General features: G+C 33.4%; 1 protein-coding gene across 1 annotated transcript; it reads right to left on the bottom strand.

Annotated features, from left to right (window-relative positions):
- Nucleotides 1-10,212: 10,212 nt before the first annotated feature.
- LOC132635918 (glutaredoxin-C6-like) lies at nucleotides 10,213-11,051 on the bottom strand. Its single transcript, XM_060352524.1, has one exon. The coding sequence runs from the start codon at nucleotides 10,888-10,890 to the stop codon at nucleotides 10,477-10,479; it is 414 nt and encodes a 137-aa protein (XP_060208507.1). The 5' UTR covers nucleotides 10,891-11,051; the 3' UTR covers nucleotides 10,213-10,476.
- Between the last annotated feature and the right edge of the window lie 1,917 nt (nucleotides 11,052-12,968).

Genomic DNA, 12,968 nt, shown 5'->3' on the forward strand with positions numbered 1-12,968 from the left:
TTGATTTTTTGGACTATAGAGCATGGCCAATGCTCAAAAATCACCTCTTCTTTCAATTTTTCTTGATTTGGATTTTGAATTAATTTGTAATGGAATGAAATTACTAATTGGGTCTCTTGATATTTCATTTACTCATCTTTTTTTTTTCAAAAAATGATTTGTGATTAATGAAAATTAGTTTGAAAGTTGTGAAACTCGATGGGGAACAAAAGACCCAAAAAAAAACAAATCGCCGGAAATTGCATACTTTCAGTGAGGGGAAGTGTGTGTAACAAATAATAAGAAAGGGATAAAAGATAAAGAAAAAAAGGAAAATAATAAGAAATATTTTTATTTGCTTCTCACCTCTCATCTCTCAAAGATGAGAGAGTGAACTACACTCTCTATGCCACGTCATCATCTAGGATGAAATTAATTCACTTTAAAATTGTCCAGAGGGGTAATAGGTCGCTCGTAAAGGTTGAGTGCGTCATAATTAAACCAGCCAAACATTGAGGGGCATTTGACGATTTTCTCTATTTTTATTCGTCCTTTATTTTACATAAAATAATAGGTAAATTTTCATATAAGTTATGCAGTCATGCAGCGTTCAGCAAAACCAGCTAAATATTATATTAAGTTACGTGACGATTACTTTTTTCATACGCAACCTACCAACCATTTTATAACCTGTACAAACTTTTATGTTGGAGATTATTTTTGGTAATGTGGTAAACTAAATGACTCCTGAATATCCCGAACAAACCGAGCAAAAGTTATATAATAAGTAATTAATAAATGAAAAGAGGAAAAGTAGGATTGGGGAGTTTTTTTTTTTTTGGGGGGAGGGGGTGGGGGGCACGTATATTACAAAAGTGGAAGCCCCACAGGCCACAAAGAAATCAAAAGCTTTTGTAGATGAAGTCATGCCTATATATGAAATAAAGAGCTTGTTTGGATGGGCTTAAAAAAGCAGCTTATAAGTTGTTCTAGATAAGCTAAGTCAAACGGGCTCAATTAATTTTTTGAGCTTATTTTAAGCACAAAATAGCTTTAAGCTAGCCAGCTAAAAACTCAAAAAAACTGAAAACAACTTATAAGCAACTTATAAGCCAATCCAAACGGGCTCTAAAGAATTAGGGGTCGTTTGGTTGGAAACAAGTTATCCCAGGATAACTTATCCTGCGATTAGTTATCCTGGGATTAGTTATTTCACCCTCTCACAGTAATAAAATAACACTATAATTTCGGGATAACTAATCTCGAAATTAGTTATATTGTGATTTTATTCCAACCAAACGAGCCCTTACTGTATAATATAACAACAGTATTAGAGTGCAAGAGGAGGTAGGTAGGTGTAGCTTTCCTAGTTTTAGGCAACTTGATTTTTCTTTCTTTACCAGTTCATGAACAATAAGTTTTATAAAAGCAATAAAGCGTAAAAATAAAAGTATAATAAAATATTGGAACTTGAATATTCAAGCATCGAAATTTCATGTCTTTTTCATCATTACTATTCTATCCGTCAGATTGTTGCTTTCATTTATCAAGCATGGCTTACCCAACTATGGAATTATAAGATCAGACAAAAACTTACATATTGTTTAAAGGGAGAAGGGTTAAAAATACCCCTCAATTTTGGAAAAAGAGCTAACAATAACTTCCGAACTTATTTTGAATCAAAAATACCTCTTTCGTCCTTAAAGTTTTCAAATACACCCCTGTCTTGACTGAAATTATCCCCCAAAATAACCCGAAATCATTTTTTAAACTCGTTCCATCATTTAGACCCAACTCAACTAAATAATAACCCATAAAATTCCCTTATTCCCCCAATTCCCTTAAACTTCATACCTACGTATTGGGGGAATAAGGGGATCTTATGAGTTATTATTTAGTCGGGTCGGGTTTAAATGATGGAGCTGGTTTAAAAAATAATTTCGGGTTATTTTGAGAGATAATTTTCGTCATGATAGGGGTATATTTGAAAACTTTAAGGACGGAAGAGATATTTTTGATCCAAAATAAGTTCGGAAAATATTTTTAGCCTTTTTTCGAAAGTAGAATAATATTTTTGACCCTTTTCCCTTTTTTAAATATATAAAAATAACCAAAGAACTTTAAAGAAAGATTCTGTACAATTCTGCCTGTTTCGGAGCCTAAAGTATTACGTATACATAATTAAGGAGAAAGGGTGGTTTTCCTTTTTGTTTTTTTTTTTTTTTGTTTTTTTTTTGGCGGTTAGAAAAAGAGGTGAATAAGGGGAACCGTACGTGTCTCAGTCGATGGAATAGGAAACACTCAAAATTATTAATCAAATACTCCTATTACTTTGTCAACTTTTAGGAAGTGACAAGTGATAGGGCGGCTGTAAGGTAGGGCAACCTTTGCCTTAGGCCCCAATTATTAAGGGCCCCAAAAAATAGAAATTATTATATTATTATTTATATAATTTATATATTTGTTATATTAATAAGAAATTTCAACAACAACATACTCAATGAATCCCACAATGTGGGATCTGGGGAGGATAGAGTGTACTCAGATCTTACCCCTACCTTAGGTAGGGAGGCTGTTTCCGGAAGACCCTCGGCTCAAGAAAAGGCATAGGAAAGATTAGATACGGGCAAAAAATTCAAAGCAATTATGAAAATGAAAAAAACGAAAGTGAATAAGCCATGATAAACCATTCTGTGCAAACAGATACTCGCAGAAATCAAGGGACAAGAAACTAAAGATCAATACAGTTACTCGCAAGAAAGGATAAACGCGACTACCTACAAGCCTTCTACCCTGATCTGAGTCCTCCATACCTTCCTATCTAAGGTCATATCCTCGGTAAGCTGGAGATGCGTCATGTCCTATCTAATCACCTCTCCCTAATACTTCTTCGGCCTACATCTACCTCTTCTGAAATCGTCCATAGCCAGCCTCTTGCACCTCCGCACTGGGGCATTTGCGTCTCTCCGCATCACATGCCCAAACCATCTCAGCTTCGCTTCCCGCATCTTGTCCTCCATTGAGTCTACTCCTACTTTGTCTCGGATAATTTCATTCCTAATCCTATCGCTCCTAGTGTTCCCACACATCCATCGCAACATTCTCATTTTCGCCACTTTCATCTTCTGAACGTGAGACTTCTTGACTGGCCAACACTCCGCCCCATACAACATAGTCAGTCTAACCACCACTTTGTAGAACTTGCCTTTAAGCTTTGGTGGCACCTTCTTGTCGCACAACACTCCGGAGGCAAGCCTCCATTTCATCCACCCTGCACCAATACGATGTGTGACGTCATCATTAATCTCCCTATTTCCTTGTATAATAGACCCAAGATACTTGAAACTATCTATCTTCTGTATGACATGGGTGCCAAGCTTCACTTCCATGTCAGCCTCATGCACTACATCACTGAACTTGCACTCCAAGTACTCTGTCTTGGTCCTACTCAACTTGAACCCTTTAGACTCTAGGGTTTGTCTCCAAGCATCTCCATAGAACCTCTCTTGACACTTTGTCGTATGCCTTTTCTAGGTCGATGAACACCATGTGCAAGTCCCTCTTCCTCTCCCTATACTGCTCCACCAGTCTCCGTACAAGATGAATAGCTTCTGTAGTAGAGCGCCTCGGCATGAATCCGAACTGGTTCTCTGAAATAGACACGTCTCTCCGCACCCTCATCTTCACCACCCTTTTCCACACTTTTATAGTGTGGCTTAGCAATTTCAAATTTTAATATTTTTTAATTGAATCGAGGTTGCACAGTTTAACGAGTACATAATGATAAATTTTTTCCTCATTAAATTAAATAGTTTTTTCTGCTTCCTCATCAATTCTTATTTTTCTTTCTCTATGTACTCTTGTTTTTCATGTTTTTGACGATGTCACTTTCTAATTTCATCTTAGTTCCTTTGAATTAGTTATTTCTTTTTGTTAATATTGGATTGATTCATACATGATCAGAAACACAAGTTATTTTATGTTGCATATTTTAACTAAGAATCTCCTAGCGCAAGTGAAGTAAAGTTCGAAATTGGTAAATCATGCTCACCCATTTGTTCTTTTCCACTTAAATATGATGCGTTTGTATGTGAGAGAGTTTGAAAACGTGACGTATGCCTAACCATACACCACACTTTGTGTTCTTGCAACTAGATCGAGGTCATGTAGACTTCTTTCTCATCTAATTATTATATGAATTTATTTAAAAAGTTTAAGACCTTTTAATATATTTTGGCTTTAGGCCACAAATTCGCTGAGTCACCCCCGGTGATAAATGTGCTATTTAATTTCTTCTCAATATTTACTAAATTCAAAAAAGAAAATAGTAAAGTGGAAGCAAGCACCATATGGTGGATGAAGTTGATGCATTGGAAGGGCGTGTATCTCTACAAACTGTGAGTGAGCTCATTGATCAACATAACATGCATTTCGAGCTCGGTGGTAATTAAAATTTCAACTAATATCAGTTTTAACCTTAATTTAAAAGTATAATAAATTTCATATTCATAATTTTGAATACTAAATTAATTAGTTTCAAATCTCGAATTCACTTCTTGTACAAGTTGGAGGCAAAGTTTTACAACTTTTTGACTAAAATGTGATAACCAAACCTTGCTCTAAAGAAAATTTTGCTGTGGGGCACAAAAAACATTAGGTTGTGATCTGTTCCTATTTCTTTTCTTTAAAAAGGAATATCTTTTAAAAGATTTGATAAAATAATAATGCATTACACTATTCACTTTGAATGATTGAGTGCTGGAAGGTGTGGCACTTTGGTGGGTACTTTTTGATAGATTCAATTGTAGATTCTTTTTTGAGGTTGTGCTGTTGTAAAAGATTCTCCTAATATAAGAACAGAAAGTGGGACCTATATACTAGGCCAATGAGTAAGTGCCACATAGGATTCCACATACGTCCATTAGCAAATTTGGAGGGGTTATGCGTTGTGGGAGCAGTGTTTAAAGTATCAGTAGTGGGTGGTGGTTGTGTTTTTCCTATTGTCATCATTCATCACTTATAGAGACCTATTAATCTTTTCTTCCATATTATTTAATTTTGGTTTCCCTTTTACCCTAAATGGGAAAAGATCTTTGCACTTAGTTCTTTCCTTCATGTACCCTTTTGAGTATATAACGACGGGTAAGATGTTTTTGTGTTGCACACAAAGCTTCTAATTAACTTGTGCCTACAAAACCAGAGGCGGAGGCAGATGGGAGCAACTGGGTTCATCCGAATCCCTTTCAGAGAAAATTTACACTATATATTTAAGGTTAAAATTATCTTTTGTGTGTATATATAGTAGATGTTGAATCTCTTGACTTTTTCGTGTTTTTACTACTTCATATTTTGAATCTCTTTAGTGAAAATTCTAACTCCGCCACTGCATAAAAATTCGAACAGATCCAATGGGCAAACTATGAGTTCATATGAACTCATTAGCTTTGACTTATGCTTTATATACGTGCTGAAAAACTCATTAAAGTAATATGTATAATATTTTAAACTTAATTATATGATAAAATTTCGAGTTCGAACCGAAATTCCGAAATCGCCTCTATCAACTAACATTTTACTAACGAAAGTAGGCGATTTCCTTCCACCCTTATTAGTCCTCTTAAATAGTGGGAGGTGGTCACATTATTTGTTTCCACTGTCTCCACAAAAGATGTGGACACTTTTTAATTGAAAACGTGCCTCACAAGCTGATAAGATATTCAGTGTTCTCGTTTTCAACTAGTGCGGGATCAGGTTCTGTTGTATTGAAAAATAAAAACCCTTTTATCAACTTAGTATAATACATAAAATTTTACAACCAAAAGATACTAGTCAGACTGAAGCCGAGCCAGAATATCTCATATTCTAGTTTCCGTTTAGGAGATTACAGTGATTGTTATGTAAACTTAGGGTGTTTTGTTATGGGATGAACATATTTTTTAGAAATATATTTTTTAATTTTTTCATGTTTAATTGATCAAAATATTTTTAAAGAATATTTTATCTAAAAAATAAGTTTCTTAAAAATTATGAAACGACTTTCCTATATAAATAGGGAAAACATGAACATATTTTTTTTATAGAAATATGTTTTTAAATTTTTTCATGTTTGATTGATTAAAATATTTTTAAAGAATATTTTATCTAAAAAATAAGTTTCTTAAAAATTATGAAACGACTTTCCTATATAAATTGGGAAAACATGAACATATTTTTTAGAAATATATTTTTTAATTTTTTCATGTTTGATTGATCAAAATATTTTTAAAGAATACTTTATCTAAAAAATAAGTTTCTTAAAAATTATGAAATGACTTTCCTATATAAATAAGAAAACAAGTTTCATAAGCGATATTTTATGCTAATTGTCTTCCCCATCCCCACCCCTCTCCCCTAACACCTTAGAGACAATGACGAAAGTAATGACTTGTGCCCTGTAATGTTTGTCTACATTATTTAAAAATGCTCTTGAGATGGTATTTTCTGTTTACTTCCTAAACATTAAACAAACACTAATTTTAAATAAAAATATTAAACACACCATTGGAGTTTGGAAAGTCTCAATCACGAAAGCCGACAAACCAGTAAAAGAACATTATTATGAGATGGAATTGAATCAGTTACTTTCAACTGAGATGAATGCTTGTTATTAATTTTATTTAAATAATTCCAACAAAGACTACCGTAATCATCAAGACACGTAATATACTGGAATTGGTGAGAACTTTTCACACAAGTTTAAATTTGATTCTCACGCGAAGTGAGAAATATGAGATATGCTACCTTCATCAAGGTCTCTTTTAATTTGGGTGTCAACAACCACACTGACAGCTTCCAACATGAGTGAAGCATGACCGGCATTTGATATTCATGACATAAAATTAACTACCGTCTTAAAATTCTTGTTATGCCCATCCCTATGACGAAAGCATAATTTAAGTCCTTTCGATGTTACAACGAGTGATATCTTATCAGTTTTTTCCTTGCTATGAACCTCGATAATCAAAGAAGACTTAAAAATTGCGGTGTTTTTCTAGAAAAATATTTGTTGAGAAAGTCATCTTTTTTGTGTATAATTACCAAATAATATGTCCAAGGTAAAAAATTTGTATCAAGAGGAAGAAAATGATGGTGCTCACTTTTGGACGGAAGCCAATTTTAACCTCGTTTTACTTGCCCTAGGTAACACTCTGAATTACTATGTTTTAATTTTCAGAATTTTCATTAGAACACTCTCTGATTTGTTAAATTTCTTATTTATAATCTTTACTAATAATTTAATGCAAATTGCGGAGTGCATAAGTCATTGAACCAGTCTCCTGCGATCAGGGATGGATCTAGTCATTGCCCAGAGTATTCACCCGAACACCCTAAGCAAAAAATTACAATATATATTTAGGTAAATTATTTGTGTTCATGTACATATATTAACTTTTGAACACCCTGAACAAATGCAAAAGACTAGCTCAAGTGGTTCAGTTATTTTTCCGAACACCCTGAGTGAAAATCCTGGATCCGCCACTACTCGCGATTGATATTACACTCTTTTTTTTTAAATATATAACAATAATATTATTCTTCATATAAGTGTATCTCAACGAATATATTTTCCATCTCACAAGCACAAAAACCTATTTGCAAATACAAACCTTATTGGCAATATCTAAATAACTTCTCTTGATCAAAATGATTTCTGTTAAAACTAATTCTAAACCAAATCCAGACGGACCTTAATATCTACATCTAATTAAGTTGAATCACCTACTCCTAATTAATAGAACTAATTAAATATACAGTAAATTATCAGACTTTTATACAAGTAAATCCAAGCTACAGAAAAAGAAACTGAAATTGCTGACTGACTAGTAGATACATCATTCAAGTTTCACCATAGAGAGAAAGAGTAGTAAGATATCTCAGTGTTATGTCTGGCGGTTCATCATCAATTCTCTGTGTTTTCTTTGTTTGTTCTTGAGATCGACTATCCAAAACACATGCATGAGTGTTGAGTTGACAGAACCTGAATAGTGTCTCGTACAATATATGATGACGACATGTTCATATATTATTAATATTCATAAACTTCTTCCTATAAATATCACATTTGTCAGATTCTCCACTAAAGAAAGATACACAGCCATGAAAGGAATAGAGAACAGCTCCGACATGAAAATTGGACAAAAATAAACATAGGAAGTCTTTTCATAAAAAGATGAAATAGTAAATAAGTCCGGTAGATCATCGTTTAGGTACGTATCACAAATTTGAGATATTTTGTTATTTTCCTTAATTCTTTGTATATGGACAGTCTTTGAATAAATTAACCTCAGAAGTCACAAATTAATCCACGTCCTTTTCTTATCCTTTTTCTCTCTTCCTTTCCTTTTCTTAGTTTTTTAATTAAATAAAGTAATCCTCCTACGTTATACTTTATTCGTCCATTTATTGTTTGATTGCTTTGAAATTGTTGATATGTTCGATTGAGAAGATTTTCAATTGTAGTTTATAGTGAAGTAATACTGAATTTCTTGAGATTATGATAAGCAACATTTGATATTTTAGCTTACTACTTTTCTTCCTCAAACGACACAAACTCAAGCAAAGGTTACTTTCAAAATCCAACTTCTCAAGATTCTGATTCCGCAAACTACAAATGTATTTCTCCTTATTTTAATGTAGAGGTGGGAATTTCTTCCTCATACCAAAGAAATTTAAATTTTTTGTAGCTAAGTAATACACGTGAAAAGACGTTTTTCACACAATGACATCAACATTAACAGGACCCGTAGAATCTTTTAAAGCAGTGCATTTATGTCAAAATGGCGATTCCCTATTTCATTTTCAAGAGTTCTTTTTTTCCCGTGTTTGGTATTCTAATTAAAATCTGATTAATTTGAATCTGTGTCTTACATTGCCAATTACAAGAGAAAGCCTTCTCTATCATAATATTTATTATCCTTGAGAGCTCGAATCCAAAATCTTTAATCGATGAAAATGAAAAAAAAAAAATTACTCATTCCACCCCATTCCTTTAGTTCATTTTGAGGACTTCACATCTTTGAAACAACACATTACACTTGGATAACTTTTCGAAATACTTAAAGGCTAAAAGCACCAAAGCCAACCAAAGCAACTGCTTTACTTTTCTTTGTTCTGCTCTTTCTTTCTTTTCTTGCCCACCAATAATTTTTGAAGGTTCCCTTTATTTTTTCTTCCTTCTTCCCACTCTGCATCATTCAATTCTGTCAAGATTCATTTGGGCTTTTATTCTTCTTTCTTTTTCACACTTTTCTTTCCTATGCTTAGGGAATATCGTACTTTGAACCCTTTTTCCAGCAATTAAGTGTGGCTTAAGCAATACAATTAACCAGGATTAAGAAATATAATTTGTCATTCTTCTTTGCTTTCCAGCAAATGATTTACGTTACTACTTGAAAAGTCTAAAAATTTCGTCTCGACGGGTATTAATCGCATTGAATTAGTCCAAACCTTAAGACTCTCAGAGCCAGCTAGTACATTCTAATTTGACCTTCACTATTAATTCCTGTTAGACATGTAAATAAAAATTCTAAAACCTTCTTCTTCCACAATAATTTGACTTTTTTTGTAAATATCAAAAGCAATCTGACTATATAATAACTGCTACTTTCTACAATAAATTAAACAGAGTTTGAATCTGAGATTAAAAACCTGATCAGATAAAATTTGTTATTTATGAAATGTATAAAAAAAGAACATGGCCAGATTTTCGGTTTTTCTACTAAAAAGATTCAAAGAAAGAATGAAGATTTCAAGCTAAAACACTAATCAAATGATCTTGTACTTATGAAACACTTTGAATATATCAGTAGAAAAGTACCAACCCCCCCCCCCAAACCCCACGTGGGGGGGGGGGGGGGGCGGGGGGGATGATTACAAAGGAAACTGCAATTAATACATAAGTGAATCCTCAAGCAAAATCAATAAGTTATCAGTCAAAATAAGAAAACAAAAAGAAGAAAGTAACGTTAATCCCAAAGTTATGGTAAGTGATTTAATATTTTGGTAGTAATTAACAGTTGTACCTTGTAAGTTAAACAATTCAAGAATATTCTTCCTCAATGGTAGGGATATTCAAAGCAAATAAGACCTAAATTGGAAATAGTATTTAATAGCTGCCCCATTTAGTCATTTTGACAATTCAATTAGTTTGAGGAAAAGTAAATACCAAAGTCCCAAATAAGGTAAGATAAAAAATAAGAGAAAGAAGCAACACAACATTTTTTTAATCTTTAAAATACAGATATTATATAATACTTCATACTGCACGAAAAATATAATACTTATCAAAGCTAATGGAGTACTAATTAACTAAAAATCAAGAAACAACTAATTAACACTAGCACTTAATTATTTTTGTCTTCCTTAGGGAAATTTTTTTTGTTCTTTTTCTGGACAATTGGATTAGTAGTACAAATTATAGCCCCATAATTCATAAAAGCGTGAAAATTTCTAAAAATTTTACAATACCACATCATCGATGACACCAACCTCCACAAGCCTGGGAACAAGACGACCACTCAAGTGAAGTGCCACGAGGCTCTCTAACCCACCGACACGTGCCCCTCCAATGAACACCGCCGGAGCCTCGCCGGAACCACCGGGAATAACGTCATCTCCGGCAGGTAGGGCGGCGATCTCGTCTTCCTCTAGCTCAATTACAGTAGGGTGAACACCTATAGCAGATAGCAATTTCTTCATGACGTGGCACATGCAACAAGACGAACGTGTGAAGATGACGACGGGGTTTTCCGAGGTGAGACGTTGAATTCTCATCTCTGTTGACTCAGCGACGTCGATGGCGAGAGGGGAGTTGGTGGTTGGGGTGAGTTCTAGCCGCACGCCGCCGTCCCCATAGAAGTTGTTGCCTCTCATGATGTAATTATGCTATGACAAACAAAGCAAGAAAAGTAAGAGAAAAGAAGAGTGGGAAGGAAGGATTTTTAGGGAGAGAGGGGGAAGGGAGAAGAGAGATTATATAAATGAGAAGGTGGCAATAATGTTACATCACAAAGTAACATACTACGTAAGTTATGCTGTGTTTATGGGGATTGCCACAACACCACCCATTCACCCTACTATAAGAGTGCGTGGGGTTGCCCCGTGGGTGGGGGGGGGGGGGGGTTATGTGAGAATCTCATATGACTCGCGAGAGGGGAAGTGAGAATGAGGTGCTAATTAGGGGACTAGACGACAAAAGAGAAAGATCTCAATGATCTAATATTTCTTGGCTTTTACATTACCTTTTTTTTTTTTAATTCAAGGAGGAGGCTCTTATTTTAAACAATGTAAAGTTGAGTTTCATTAGAATTTTTTTTTTCATCCGGTATTCACATTAAAGTCTGATTAAATTTGGATTCTTACGTTGAAAGGTCTATTTCTGGAGGCAGCGCTCCCAATAGGATTTTTTTCATTTTCAGGAGCTCAAATTTGAGGATTCTGATTAAGGGTAGAGGGACTCCGAACCATCCCATCACAACACATGTTGATTCATTAGGAAGTCACTTAGGGCAAGACAGGATTTTAACATTAAAGGGACTCAAATTAGAAATTTAATCACAATTATTTAATTTACGGTATTTGAAATTTAGTTTTTATATTTATTTAGTACTATATATATAAATAAAGCTATTAAATTCAAATGAACTCGTAAATCCATAACTATGATCTCATGAGGCAACTATAAGCTTCTAAAATTTTATCGGCCTTGCTAATGTCTCAATAAGGGGATGTTCTCCTCTTGCACACTTTACTTCTTAAGAATTGAATATAACATTTTGGAACTGTACTCAATTTCAACATGTTAGTCACTAATCGAACAAGTATGATTCGTCTAAGTACTGAAACACATCCACTCGTGCAGAACTAGTTTCTAGTCATATATCATTGTTAGGTTATTACATTTTTATATATTAATAGTGTTTGAATTAATTTGTAACATCTCAATTATTTTACGAACTATTTTTGCATTTTCCTAGCTAGTAAACATGCATGTCACATTATTCTGTTTATCGTATAAAGGCTACATTAGAATCAAAAGGAAGGGGCACTCAAATAAAGGACGTGAGGTTGAAACTATGTGCTTCCTACAAGCCACCCAATTTTTACACCACTTAATCAAAAAGCAATTAGTCAATATTTCCCTTTTAGTAAATGTGATATTGAGCAATAACTCAAAATCCAATTAAAACTTTTGGCCTGTAGTGCCTTAGTGTTTGTTTCTAATGGAGGCTAATGTATTTCCACGCCCAATTATTAAGTGGCTACAGAAAATTAGTTGTTTAATATTAACAAACTAAAGTTGACCTAATGGCTCATGCAGTGAGATTTAAACGTGAAGAATTAAAAGAAATCATCTCTACCGTCCTAAAACTTGCGACACCTCTCACTTTGCCCACTTAAACTAAATAAATATTGGAAAAACATTCTATTATCAATTTTGAATGATATAAATAGTATAACTCATTCTATTTTCATGTAATATTTGATACTAAAATTCAAAGAAACTACATTAGATTTAGTATGAAATTTGTGAAATTGTCATGATAAAAAAAAGTATCAAACAATTGAAATTTAAAAGAAAAAAAAAGGTTAATTCGCTACATATTATATGAAAATTCTTCTTTTTTTTTTATATGAAAATCATTTAATTTTGACTATTTTTTTTTTTTTAATTTGATAGTATGTTGAAAGCCACGAAATACTATTGGTTCTTTTGATATCTTATATATATTTAACTTTTGTATCAATAGTTTTAGAAACATACTCCTTTCATTTATGTGGCAACTTTCTTTGATAGTCTGTCCCAAATCGGATATCATTCCTTATATAATTAGAAATAACTTAATTTTAAAATATTTTGTTTACCCTTAATAAAAAGATTTTTTTCCCTTAAATTTTGTGCCTAGTCAGAAGGTGTCACATAAATTGAGACCGAAGGAATATAGTCCCGT

The sequence above is a fragment of the Lycium barbarum genome, chromosome 4 (assembly GCF_019175385.1).
Source record: "Lycium barbarum isolate Lr01 chromosome 4, ASM1917538v2, whole genome shotgun sequence".
Lineage (NCBI taxonomy): Eukaryota > Viridiplantae > Streptophyta > Magnoliopsida > Solanales > Solanaceae > Lycium > Lycium barbarum.